The sequence below is a fragment of the Anopheles cruzii genome, chromosome 2 (assembly GCF_943734635.1).
Source record: "Anopheles cruzii chromosome 2, idAnoCruzAS_RS32_06, whole genome shotgun sequence".
NCBI lineage: Eukaryota > Metazoa > Arthropoda > Insecta > Diptera > Culicidae > Anopheles > Anopheles cruzii.
In genome coordinates, this window is record NC_069144.1 from 51,511,793 (window position 1) to 51,525,743 (window position 13,951).

At 49.6% G+C, this 13,951-nt stretch overlaps 3 protein-coding genes across 3 annotated transcripts; 1 reads left to right on the forward strand and 2 right to left on the reverse strand.

Moving 5' to 3' along the window:
- Positions 1-83: 83 nt before the first annotated feature.
- On the reverse strand, positions 84-966 carry LOC128266913 (uncharacterized). Its single transcript, XM_053003702.1, has 2 exons — positions 931-966; positions 84-863 (listed from the first exon to the last, which is right to left on the reverse strand). The coding sequence occupies exons 1-2, from the start codon at positions 964-966 to the stop codon at positions 84-86; spliced, it is 816 nt and encodes a 271-aa protein (XP_052859662.1).
- A 1,403-nt stretch (positions 967-2,369) lies between these two features.
- On the reverse strand, positions 2,370-3,587 carry LOC128266914 (uncharacterized). Its single transcript, XM_053003703.1, has 2 exons — positions 3,531-3,587; positions 2,370-2,807 (listed from the first exon to the last, which is right to left on the reverse strand). Exons 1-2 carry the CDS (start codon positions 3,585-3,587, stop codon positions 2,370-2,372), a joined length of 495 nt encoding a protein of 164 aa, XP_052859663.1.
- Positions 3,588-6,012: 2,425 nt separating this feature from the next.
- On the forward strand, positions 6,013-10,924 carry LOC128266915 (uncharacterized). The gene is made up of 2 exons (XM_053003704.1): positions 6,013-6,147; positions 10,025-10,924. Exons 1-2 carry the CDS (start codon positions 6,013-6,015, stop codon positions 10,922-10,924), a joined length of 1,035 nt encoding a protein of 344 aa, XP_052859664.1.
- Positions 10,925-13,951: the final 3,027 nt, after the last annotated feature.

The following is a 13,951-nucleotide window of genomic DNA, read 5'->3' on the forward strand; positions in this document are numbered from 1 at the left end:
GCAGTCGAGTATTTGAATGGAGTGCGTGGCGTTACTCGTAAATTAGTGCCGCCTAAAAGTAGGCAACACGTTTGCGCGCGCTGTTACGTCGATCGGTTGATCTGTGCTTTCGACGGGCGCCTCGGCGACGATGCGTCAAGCTTTCGTTTGTATCGATATCCTTCCTCGTCGAACGCCGGCGGCAGTGCTCCAAGGTGCGGGAGGGCGTCTACCCCACCGACTAGCCCGCCTCCTCCAAACTGCTGGCCGATCTCGCCAATCGGCTCCCCGAGCGATCGTTGTCCTGACGAACCGTCATCGAACGCCACGTACGGATGGTGGGTCACAGGATGATCCAGGACCGGTGGCAGCGAAACCTGCGGCAGTGGAACGAATGCCGGAGGTTGCTGCACCTGCAAGGCGTTGTTGAACAGCACCGGGTTCAACTGTGGTGGCGGTGGTGGCGGAGGCTGCGGTGGCAGCGGTGGCAAGTAAGTGTTTTCCGACTCAAAGTGAGCCACCCCACCGAAGTCGGCTTGAGCGACGACCGTGGAGAAAACGGTCTCCCTCACGTACTCGACCACAGGACTCGGCTGGACGATGAGCGTGCTGGTGAGGAGCTCTACCCTCGGCACAAACACCGTCGAGATGGCGTACTCCGTGGACGTTATGTAGACCGGATTGACCAACGTCGAGGTCAGATAGTCTGTCAGGTACACGGTGTTAACATCGGTGAAGAAGTGGTTCAGCGTTTCGGTGGCCACATCGGTCACCGTTTCGGTGTACACTTGTGGGAAGCACTGTGGCGTGGGCCGTGGGTAAAAGTATCCATCGTGCGGCTCGGCCAAAACCGAACCGATGAGCAGCAGGAGTGCCAGTTTCCGCTGGAACAAGCAAATGTCTTCGTAGAATCTCTCGGTCTCGGCGGTGGCCCAAGAACACATCACTTACCATCGTTAGAGCGATGACGAGCCTTATTACGTACATCGTTTCGCTTTCGAACCGATTACAGCACAATTAGCAACCCAATTCACACTTTGACCGGCGCGTCGAACCGGACCTTGCGTTCCACAGTAGCCGCTAACTAACGCTCACTCGTAGGCGCTCAGAAAAGCCTGACTTTCAGCTGATACTAGCCGAACCGGACACTGGACACTTTTTCGTGGCGAAGGCCGGATCGGATCTGGTACCTCCACCTGATTTACCGTTAGTCTTTATATATATGTAGACGGCTAGCCGCTAAATCCTTCGCGTGGCGATGGCAGCCAAAGGGCTCCCACTACACCGCACAGGAGACACGGTTAGTGAATTGCTCACTAGGTGAAAATTGTCGCGGTAAACAAATCGCAGTGTGGTCAAATTTTTGTGGCCATTTTTCGGCCATTTCTTCCATTGAGAAAATGGATGTCCCAACGCACAACACGTAACAGCGGGCCGATGGGTACGAGAAAATGTAAGTCAAGACCATGTCCGGTGCATGTATCGGTGCAGATCTACGGTACGTGCCTCTCCCAAAAACTGTTCACCGCCGAAAGTGGGTGTAATGGTTAGGGTTACGTTTTGAAAGAAATAAATCGATGCAACTGTTGAAGCTACTTTTATATAACAGCAAAACTGAAGCTCAAGCTTTGCTTTTATCTTATTATCAGTTAAAGCCCAATCGACAATCATGGTGAGTATTAATCGACGGCGAAGAGCTCAAAATTCTCTTTGAAAATTACATTTTGGAAGTCGAGGTTGAGGCAAGTAATGTGCAAGTAGTTTAAAACTGAATCTATGTGTTCCAAGTATCACGTAAGCTGATGTGTGTCCAGAGTACTTTCTCTAGCGATTTCGAGTTGATTTAGCGGAACTTTCACACGTTTCATTGGCAAATGCTACGAATCAATGTCGATACTTTTTTAAATAGAATCAAGCCAAAGCCATTGGGCTACTTTATTCCAAAAATGACAACTTTATTCCAAAAATTTAACATTCCTTTCTAAAGTTTCGTTTCACAGCTTTTTACAGAAGTAAATGGTTTTGCATTTCTGAATCTATAGTATTAACTGTATTACCTTTAGTGTGACTCGTCCAAAACATACTCGTCACGCATTTTTCTTTAAAGATTCAAGGTACTTTTCCCGAAAACAATGGAAAATTTAACGGCGCGTTTGTTTGTGACACTTATGTCAAATTAATTAAACAACAATCGCGTCAAATCTTAAAGACAATCATTTCATTTCGATTCGAGGCCTATCGTTTTACAATTTTTTAATTAAACCAGCAGATGAACTGACCAACGACGACTAAAAACCATACTTTAACTAGTTTAAACACATTGACAAATTTTGGGAAAGAACTCAAACATCATTGCTTAACTTTATTCAACAGCTCAAAGTAAACATCCTTCACGCATTGCTTGGTGGGTGAGGCGGCAAGTACGATAGCGGCGGAGCCACGTAAGAGTTCGATGTGCTGTCCCCACACAGTGCCTGGTTGACGATCGTCGACACGACCGTTTCGGTCACATACTGTACGACAGGACTCGGCTGCACGACCACGGTACTGGTTTGCGTGACATACTCGATTTGCGGGACGGCTACCGTTGATACGGCGTACTTCGTCGTCGTTAAGTAGACCGGTTTCTCCACCGTAGACGTCAAATAGTTCGTCAGATACACCGTATCGTGTACCGTGGCATAGTGGACCAACGGTTCGGTCGGACAGTCTAGGATCGTGTGGATGTAAACCTCCGGAAGACACAGCGGTGTGGGTTTGGGATAAAAGTATCCAAAGTGTGGCTCACTTAGGGCGGTGCTGATGGCTAGCAATAGCACAAGGTTACGCTAAAAAAATCGGCAATTCTTTAAAACTATTTTTCAGCACAATCGTAATATACCTCCTCTTACCATGGTATGTATGTAGTATCACTGGTTTTGAACGCTCTGACCGGTTGCTTTAAGTAAACAATAAGTTCTTCCAGTTGTCTTGATACGCTCTAAACGATCGCATTTACTGTAACCAAATATGAGTATTAAGGTTCTGACCAGACTAGCTCTCGGGCTTCTCGATGAAACCTCCAAATCTAGAATGAAACCCGATCCCAGTGCTTTGTCTATCGTTTATATACCACCCGAATATCGCTCCCGAACATCCATCCCTGCCAATCTGAGTCCGCATTCGCGAGAATTCCCGCCATTCCGGTGAGTGAAAATTATTCTCGCAAACAGTAACACTATCGTCTGATGAGTTGAGCATTTTAAATCGGCGAATGGTTTCGTTTCTTTTCAAGGACTAGTCGTGAAGAAGTAGTTAAGCACCGAAAACAGAGCACCCACCGAAGGCAGTTCAGTTCAGAACGTCAGCATGAGAACAGAGCATGAAAATGGCTAATAAATTCAGCTGGCTACAGCTTCACTACCACCTCACATGTGGCTGTGAAGTTTCGGAAGCATAGCATATGTTAATCACTCCTAATTAGCTGAATTGGATTGGACTGGATCGAGAATGAATAATAATCTATAATATATTGCACAACACGATGGCGTAAACACACAGCTGGTTCTAACCGTTCCACCCTCACGCTTTTGGAACTTCTCATTTCTTTCCGACGGCATCTCGTACATTGCTGTCCAGTAATCTGGAAGCTGTCGCCGCACCATTCAGGGCCCAATTTTGGGCTCCCCATCGGGCCCACCTCTTCTTTGCGCACACAACTTTGCGTCTAGGCTAGGCCCACGAAATGCAGCTTAAATAAATAGCAAACTTGTTGACCCAATCCGTCCACCGGTATTATGATGCAAAACTGTCCAAACACACACACACCGAAAGCTGCCCCCTCTGACCATTATTCATACTTGCGATGATACGATTTTGCGACTTCATCAGCCCAAATTGAAGCGAAGGCTAGCCGTTGAAAGACTGAGAACTAGTTGCCTGGCCGGGCTGCAACGACGGTATCCGGTTCATCCGCAAACTTGTCCATAACCAAGCCAGACCCGGATTTTGGCAGCCCGCCAGCGCGACGTCACGGTGAGTCCGACGAACTCTGCACGAAGATCCCGCGGATTCCAAGAAGATATTTCCGACAGCCCCCACGACGGACAGCCGAACACCATCGTCCGCTCGTCGGCAATTATTCTCCGAAAATGTCACCCCCGTTCGGTCACTCCCGGAGTCTTGCTGACCGCGGACTGGAAATGTCAAGAGGACGTCAAATAAAATTTAAAATAATTCCGCAAATAACCCAGACAATGGCACTGGGTCTACTCCCATCGCCTAGAACCTATCCCCCGGGGGGATCTTTTTGGACGCGGAAAATCCCGACGTCGCGATTAGCAGTCAGGGGTGTAATTTGAACTTAACACCTTCCGGTGCTTCCAACCCGGTGGCCGATGCTTAGGTGTGAAGACCGAGCTAAAAAAAGCACATCATCGTAACCACAATCCCTGGAACCGCACGAGCCGGATTTATTTGGTGAATAATACTATTCATCTTCAGCCACTCACAATAGATCGTTTCATTCGACGGAGAGGGATAAAAAAACCTAATGCTTCTTCGAGAGATTAGCGAACCGTACCGAAGAAGGAACCGGAGGAAGCCGCGACCGCCGCCACCGGAGGGCCTCCGTTGTTGTTTTTTGCGGTAAAACTAAATAAATCATTCTCAAAAATCAAACATCTGCCGGCGGGGCCGCCAATTTCTTGATCGCAAAATGTCATCACAGACGAGGCTTTCGCAATACGCACCCAGTCGCGTTACGCTCGATCGCGACTGATGGGGTTTGTTGAGGGCATAGAAGAAAAAGAAAACGCCACCCAAAAATGCTCAAATCTATGCGTGTACAATGACCCGAGCAAACATTTGCCGCCAAGCAGAAGACACAAAAAATCGACGCGAAGCATGATTTTAATCGCATCGTTTCCTACTTGGCACACGCGCGGCCGCGTGTGTACCGACCTTCTCGCTTGCTCGGTGGTCGGTGGGTTCACTTTGATTGATTGTACTTAGGTGCCTCTGAACATTACCACGAAATTACCGTTTTAAAGGTCAGCTCATCATCAAGCTCATGCCCGAACGAGGAGCAATAGAGCGAACGAAGTTTGAGGAACCGATCGCGAGAGCGCTACGAACCCTTTAAGGACCGACGAGGGCCAACGGCACGTGCCTTTATGCGTATCGTAATGCGTGGCAGCGAAATTATGCAATTGCCGGATCGCGCCGCACAAAGGGATGCATTATTTTCATCGATGTAATTGCGATAATAGACCACATTCGTCCCATCAACATTCGTCGCGCAACAAAGGTGCGAACCCACGGTTCGTTACGGCACTGTGAATAGTTATGCCAAGCGACAGCGATTGTAATGTCCACATGAAGCTGCTTTATTGGGCTATCTTGGATGGAACTTGGGCAATACTATGTTTTCGTGTACGAATTACCATTTCTTTTCTGATTTTATTTATGTTTTTTCTATACGGAAAGTTAAACCTTCTCGCAAATTCAGTAGAAGTTATACGAAATGGGCGTCGTATAAGCCTAATGTTGTCTCGCCGAAGGATCGCCACTGTCCAGCTGAGCTAGTTTTGGTCCTCAGAGACGTATATAATTGAACATAACTGTAATGGGTAACACCTGCACAACTATTGCTAATATTGAGACTGAATTTGAGTTGCTTGTTTCATTAATCCTATTTAAATCCTTACCGACCCATACAATCCATTTATTTGCCCCAAACACATACACGTTTTTTAGTCATTAATAATAGACACTTTAATTTTTAATAACTTTATTAAGGAGCTTAAGTTGTCAAAATTGTTAAAATACATTTGACATATTACGGATGTCTTTATATGGCGACAAAAGATATGCATAATAAATCATACGCTTCACTAAATCGTCGAAAGCCTGTTACTCTAATACCAGAATAATTACCAACGATCGATCAGCATTAGCAGCAGCAGCAGCTCAGCGCCCAGTGCCCGCTGTTCCCATTTCGCATTGTCCACCGTAAACCGATTGCAAAGGCGTTAGAGAGGCTGCAATTCTGTGATGCAACTCCGTACGGTGCAACGTGGCCAGCCGGTCGGGCTGCAAGCCGGATACGCTAACCAGCGCCAAGGTCTACGTGCGTGGGTCCAGACACCCGACGGTCCCCACAAGGATACGCTCAATTTGCAGATTCTCGTAACGCGCAGTGGCCCTCCCGCTGATAAGCGGGTGCTAACTTTATCCCAAGGACTTTCTGCGATTCCCCGCTGCTCGTGACGATTCGCCGGTGCGGGCATATCGTGAGAAATGAGCGGGAGCATCGGTGGAACCACCGATTACGCTCGATCTGTTTGCACGCCCCATTCCGTGTCGCTGCTGATCGGCGATCACTCCCCGGAGCGCCCTCTCGGCCGTTGGGCAAATATTGGTAGGTTGCCAAAAAAGAAGAAAAAAGAAAAAATGGTGATCACACAATAATGATCCTGACCTTGACTTTCATTAGCACGACAGTACACACGCTGCTGCTCTACTCGGATGTCTCCCGATCTCGCAGCTCTGTCAATTAACCACAGCCCACCCGTGGGCGGCATGTCCAAATCGCCGGCGGAAAGTGCGGTCACCAAGTACTTGGCCTAGCGCACGTTGCAGCCCTCAAGCCCGCGCAACGAGCTGTTGACTGACTGTGTTCCGCACCGAGTGGTTCAAGTGCCATCAAGCTTCTGTGGGGCTTCTTCACGAGAAAGGTCACGGAAGCCCGCCTGCCGGGTTCCTTGTGCCGCGGAAAACGGAATATGTTAGAGGCCCACCTATCGCCTTTGGGGAGGTGGCAAACGCGAGCAGAGCCAGCATTCACGTCGCAATCCCCCCAATTTTTTTTGCGTAACGGCCGTAACGGCCGACGTTATAGGCTGCGTGGTGGACGTGAGAGTTCGCAGCATCCTGCGCTCGCTAGCATTGAAATTAGTTTCGTATTACCAGCGGGCGGAACGCCAGCCAATATGTTGGCTTAGCGCCCGCCGCCAGCCTCCACTTCCATTCCCTGCGCAGTCCACCGGAGCGGGGCTCCATTTGGATGGCAAACTAATTATAATTACTAATGGTGCGCGAGCGCTGCGCTCGTGACATCTTCGCGGTTCGCGGTTCGTGGTGGACCAACCTTTTCCGCTCACTCTCGTGCCGTACTCATGATACTCCTTCTCTCTCTCTCTCTCTTTCTCCCGCCACATTCGGCGGTTACATGGCGTCACGGGCCTTGATGTAGATATAATTGATATCAGGGTGTACTCGGAGCCTTCGGAGGATTGCACTTCCTCGGGGGCCAATCCAACCGAGGATCCACCAAATGCCACCAAGAGCCACCGGAGGGTGGACAGATCGTTCCCAGCCCGAAAAACCCGATAGCGGCCCAATTATGATCTCGGATGGCCAAACGATGGCGCCATTAGAATGATGAAATCCCGTTCCATGTTCATCGAAGCATCACATGGCAGCCAGCTCAGGCCTCTGTGGTGAAGGTCTGTGGCGCACTAGGAGTGTGGACAAAATTTGGGCTGCCTCCTTTAATTCGTTTTCACACCGCGCCCGGGCGCGTGGCGCATTTGTTGGGTGCTAATGTTTGCAAATGATATTTACTTTCAGACAAAAGAGGCTCATTATGGTGGTCGCTGGTCTGTGCTCGAAAAGCGGTCAAACTGCCGACAACGGTTTGTATGCCCACCCAAAACAGACTACCGGGTATTTTTCGGCCCAAACGCCGAATGGCTTCAACGGTGTGGTGTTAGTTTTCGATAGAAGGTGTCCTTTGGCGTCGGCAACGTAAATCAAGATTTACTGTCACGATCACGATGTCGTTTCGAAATTGTGTTATGGAAATCAACTATGGAACTACAAACTTCATTAGAAACCACTCCGAAGCTGCTAAGCAGTTAGCGCTTGATTGTTCTTTCTGAATGGAAGTCTAAAAGTAGTTCCAGAATGCTGTCAGTTATTGACTCCAGCAACAAAGCGTTGGAACTGTTCGGTTGGCTGCTGATTAGGTGCGGATCATCAAACTCCTCAAACGGCATCTCGAGTCACGGAACGGGGAATCACACAACAACATGGTATTTGCTCTTGGTAGGTCAGGCGACGAACTATTGGCCTTTTGGGCTGCTTCCAGCTTTTAAGATTTTGTCAAATATGTCGATGCCAGGCAATCGATGCCCGGGGAAAACCCCTAGACATGAGTCACAGAAATCAGAAGCTACATACACCTGAAGTGCCCCCCGGAACAAGTCCCATACTGCCGAAATGGGGTTTCGCAACCAGGCGACTCTCACAGTGCCGCTACCTCCCCCAAAATGAAAGGGACTGCCCAGTGCACCATTCCCGGCACGCCAGAGAGCGCCTCAAGCCAGGGTCGATCCGGCGTAAAGGTTGTTGATACCGGGCGCCCTCTGTCGCCAGAGATCATCTCCAGGGCACGATTCGCGTGACGTGACGAGCTTCTTTTTGATGAACGGGGCCAGCGCCGCACGAAACGAAACGCATATTCGGTGTTTCGTGTGTCCGAGAAAGAGCCCATTCCCACAGATAAAAACTGGCTCAGGCGGCATGAATTAATAATGTGCGCCCAACTTCTCCGAAAAACTTTTCGGCAGAACGCGCTCTCGGGGGGCTCAGACCGAGACAAGGTCTTCCGTTTCGTTCACTATATAGTTCCCACCCAGCAGCGCAGCCGAGCTGCAGCGGTTGGCCAGGCGGTTCCTTCGCGGCCGTCTGCAGGTGAATCCCCCCACCCCGCTCGGCAGCCGATGTGGTTCCACCCTTCTACTGGCTGGCTGGACCATTGAGCTTCCCACCGAAAATGAGATAGCGTCCAACAACAACCAAAGGCAAACATCTTGATTCGCACTCTCGCAGCTTCTAGAGAGTCCACGCATCGGTGCCCCTCCGGGGGCCTTCCGATATAAAAAGATCCGCCCGCGGCCGAGACACGATCAGTCCGTCCCGGCAGTTCGATCTACGGAGCGCCCAACCGATCCTTCCGCAGCAAGGACGACGACGCGATCTAGCACGCACACGAACCAAAGCATCTTAAGGACTACGCGCGGACACTTCGTACGTGACCTTCCGGGTGTGACGTAAAGGATCCGTGCCAGTGGCTCTGTGTGTGTGTTTCTGTGTGTGTGCGTTGTTTTTGTGAAATCATCCCCCACCCCCTCGGGGCTAGAGCACTAGAAATGGTGAGTCCGGGGCCGCTCGGATGGTTTGTTTGTTCAGCTCATTTGATTGCCACCGTCAAGGAATGTGCCGTGTGGATTCGTTTTCCCAAACCCGTCGGTGAATGATCCGGGTGTCGATGGCCAGGCACGAGGTTACATAAGTCGGGCCGCGTACGGTGATGCCAATTCGATAATGGCGAATAAACATCACGACGGATCGAGGCGAGGCGGAAGAACCTGGCGTAACGGGCTTCCGTCATCGAAAGTGGTCTCAAAGCAAAGTGTGCCGATGAAGAGCGTTGTGGCTCAAAGTGAACCGGTGTCGGCCCATAACTGCCGGTCCCGGATGCCAGTGGCTAAAAATAGTCCAGACCAGATGCGAAGTTCATCGCCAGCGCCCGCCAGTGGGAGGCCAACCCTTTCCAAGGACTCCGTTTTCCCGTTAATGAGCAAACCTGTTCGCGTGGAGGCCCTTTGGAAGGTTTTATTCGGTCGAGCTGGGGCCTTCGTGGCCTTCGTGGCCTTCGGTTAATCTCTTCTCTCTAGGCCGGGCCAGGGCCAGCTTTTTTGGGTGCTAATTAGGCGAAACTATTCACACAAAAAAACGGGTGGCTTATGGTGGATTGGATGAAGTATTAGATCAGAGTGCCGAAACGAGTTGGCTGACCTGATGCGCGATCGTTGACGCCGCGCTGATAGTGATAGTGATGAATTTCCACAAAACGTGCCCGACTCGGCTTATGCTAATCACGTGGTTGGGGACTCTGGGCGATTAATTTTGAATTGAGGTCGACATTCCAAGCGATGGCCGCTGAAAGCCGCCGCCCCTAATCTGCGATGACTAATGTGTCTCTTATCTCGTGTGCTAGAAACTCGTCGCCATTCTGGTGGCCGCGTTGGCCGTTGGCGTACGGGCGGACGAATTCGAAGGATACTTTTACCCGAAGCCAAGCTGCGCCCTCTCGGACACGGTCTACGTCACGCAGACGGAGACCAACTATCAGCGGGTCACTGAAACCGTCATGCTGCCCGCCTACCAGGACGAACAGACGGTCGTGTCGTCGGTTTACATCACGACGACTGTGCCCGTTTACCAGACGCTTACCAACACCGTTACGTACACCGTAACGCCTCCGTTGCAGCCCGCCCAAACGCGTTACGAAACCGTAACGCTGCCACCGATCGTGTCGACGTACACCAGCGTTACGGCCACACCGGTCTACCGAACGGAAACGCAGACCCGCACCGTTACCCAACCGCCCCAGGTTGTCTACAGTACCGTCCAGCTGCCACCGGTCACGCGTACCGAAACCTCGCTCGTTACCCGCACCAGCCAGGTCGTGTCGACCGTGCGTGACACCGTTACGCTGCCACCGGTAACGCTTCCGCCTCAGATCGTTTACTCGACGGTCTGTGACAATCCGGTAACGCGCACCGAAACTTCCTTCATCACACGCACCAGCCAGGTCCTGTCGACCGTGCATGACACCGTTACGCTGCCGCCCGTAACGCTTCCGGCCCAAACGATCTACACAACCATTCAGCTGCCTCCGGTCACCTCCACGTCCGTCTACACGGTGGCCACCCCGGTCTATGAGACACACACGGAAACGCGGACCGTAACGCTGCCTGGCCAGCCCCAGCCGGCCCAGACCTCGTACGTAACGCTGCCGCCCGTCACCAAGACATTCTGCGCGCCCACGTACTTGCCGCCCCAGAACACGCGGGCCGCGTACGATAATGCCCGCTACACGAACGGACTGTTCTAACGGCCGAGCACGTGACAGCAAGCGTGACCCCCCCACTGCCACTGCAACACACTCTTCCCGCCCCGCCAGCCACACGCCATTTAATTACCGATGCGCTCCACGCTTCATCACCTAACGACCCTGCCCTGGCTATCGTCTCCGTGGATCGTCTGCCCCACGGTTTTTCGTTGCTGCCTCCAGTGGCTGACCTCCCCCGAAGATGAGCCTGACCGTGTCCGCGCGCGCGCGCGCGTCACACAATGGCGGACGACTGGCCTAATGGCGAGCCGAAATCTGCGTCTAAATGCTAATCAAACACGCGCTCGGTCGGAGGGCCTTGGGGATGCATTTTTAAGTAGATTCCCGAGCAGGGCCAAAAGTCGAAAGCAGCGAAATTTGGTGCGAACTTTTTTCTTCTTATTTTTGCCCTGTTTGTTAGAGTTTTTTTTTCTGTTGGACGATGTCGATCACTCGGAGAGGGTTTCAAAACACGGCTCAGATTGGATTTTCCCTAGCCAAAAAGGGGGGCAGGCACCGTGCGTGACGTCCTCCCTGTCCTCGGTTGGTGGGAAATGTGTTTACCAGATTTTTGGGGTGTTTTACCATCTTCACCGCCCGGGGCGCCATTGTTCCGTAGGGTGTTTTCTATAATTGCGATTTCGATAGCCGTAGGTAGCGGTGACGCGGGTCAATGTTATCTCCCATCGCCATCGCTCCAGATAGTGCGTTGACCGCGCAGCTGCCGGACCCGAAGACAGAAGTGGACCAAGGCGCCAACAATATGGGAAAATTGTGTGTACGACAAACTAGCCAATAGCGGGTGATTTAAATAAATGCAAAAACGTACGTTCGAAAAATCGGGGAGCTTGAAAGGGAAATAGAAAAAGCAAGAGAGAGGTACTTTTAAATTGAATTTGACGTGGTTTGAAGTAATACACGTTAAACTAAAATAATAACATCGTCATGGACTCGATTCTATTTGCCAGCCACCAAAAACATGATGACCGATTTGGAAAATGAAATCCACAACCTCAACCTCAACGGCACCGAAAGAAGAGTGTGTCATAACATTAAGACAGCAGATGATGAATTGCTACTTTAACGACACCGCGCCAACTGCCAGTGAACCAGCTTGGGGCCAGGAAAATCTCTATTCTCCTCTATGATTTCCATTTTTGAGGGAGTTCGCAAAACAACACGCCGCTCGAAATGGGTGGTTCTACACTGCGAGATGTTAGATAACTTGTATGAATAAATGATTCGCACACAATAGAGAGCGAAAGACAACCCGTGCCCAAAAACATTTGATACCGTTTTAATAGGACACATTTCGCTCTTCACGCAACTCGAAGAGGGACAATTGTGCAGCGATTAAATCAGGAGATCAAGATTTTTTGCTCATCAAAAGCAAGCAAAAGCATGCTTCTGCGTCCTACGATCACCAAAACAGAAGGCACCATAAACTGCACAAATCTACGTGGTCTGCTAAAAAAGTATACGGAATTTGGCATTCGACTTTCGATTTTTTCGTGGCGTTATGTTGCTACTAATGTCTCTCACTTATGTTGACAAGTTCGACCATTTCGAATGGTCAATCAGTTTTCGACAGCTACTTTGCTTGCCTGTCTTATTGCCATTGGTAAGGAGCAGTTATGCGCAATTTGCAAAGTAATCCGGCAGAAATTCCCGGATTTGTGGAAAAGCAAAAATTGCCTTTCGGCACCATGGAAACGTCCTCTGTTCACACATCGTTGCTTGGGAGCGAATTATTGGCCAAAAACAAAACACTTATGATGCCACAGCCACCGTATTTTCAAGATATGTCCGCCTAATAAACGCTACGATTGAAACATCTGAAGAGGAGCTGAACAAGATCACAAAAAAAAATATTTTAGAGTGCTTCGAGGATTGAAAAAAAAACGCTGGTTGAATAGTATCTGATGGGGATTATTATAAAGAGGACAAAATAGATAATCATGAATAAATAAATAATTTTTGAAAATCCACAAAAGTTGCGATACCTTTTCCATTATCGTTTGCGTTTTATTGCAAAATAAAGCTTGATGTATCCTGTTTAGATTCATCTTTGATTAGAAGAACTATGTCACTGTTTGAATCGCACCTCACTCAGTGACGGACCGAATAGAGACTAATAAAGCATCTTTTTCGTTAAATGCGTACATTCCGATGGGTTTTACTCGTAGCAAAATATACATTTTGTTCCGTTTGCAGACTATTTACATTACGTCAACTTTGTTCTCGTTATATGTTCTCTAAGTGATATTTTCTGGGTACGTTTTTCCTGCGCTCCGGATCGCACACAATTACTTTGAACACTGGCCCTTGCACGCAAGTGATCTCGCCACTTTATTGCTAGCCGTGGCACGCAAGCTACAACTCAGCATCGAGAGACTTCAACGCCTGCATCAGACGGGAAACTGCCTCAGTGGGCGAACGGCTATCGTCAAACAAATTGTTAGTAAATTGTAAATAGATTGAAAATAGTATTAAAGAAAATAGTAATAGACGACCTTTTAATATGTTCCGTTCAATATTTTGTATTTGAAATTATGCAATAATGGTCCACAGAAAACCACAAAACTAAGTTTGCAAAACTGAAAAAGTTCACAAAACCCTGCTGCATGGTTGAATGACGCAACAAAACGAAACCTTAGAAATCCTCCTGGGTTTTACGTGTATTGCCCATTAATTCACAAACCGGTCAATTTAGTTTTCCACAAAAAGTTGTGCGTGTTGCTTGCGCAACAACACGCACTCCAGTTGCTGATGCGACCTGTTGGCTTAGGATCAATGTGCGGATTTAAAGTCACACGCTTCCGCATCGTACGCGACACCGGAAAACAATTTTTCCCTACTTCCAGCTAACAGATCATCGGTGGGTAAAATGATTCCGAATCACGTAGCGCAACAACGTCGCTTCATCTCTGATTTGTGGGGCCGGACATGTCGGATTCGCCGACAAATAAGCCGACCATCACCCCGTCGGCCATTGCGTCGGCAACAGTAAACAAGCGTTCCTTCCAGAAG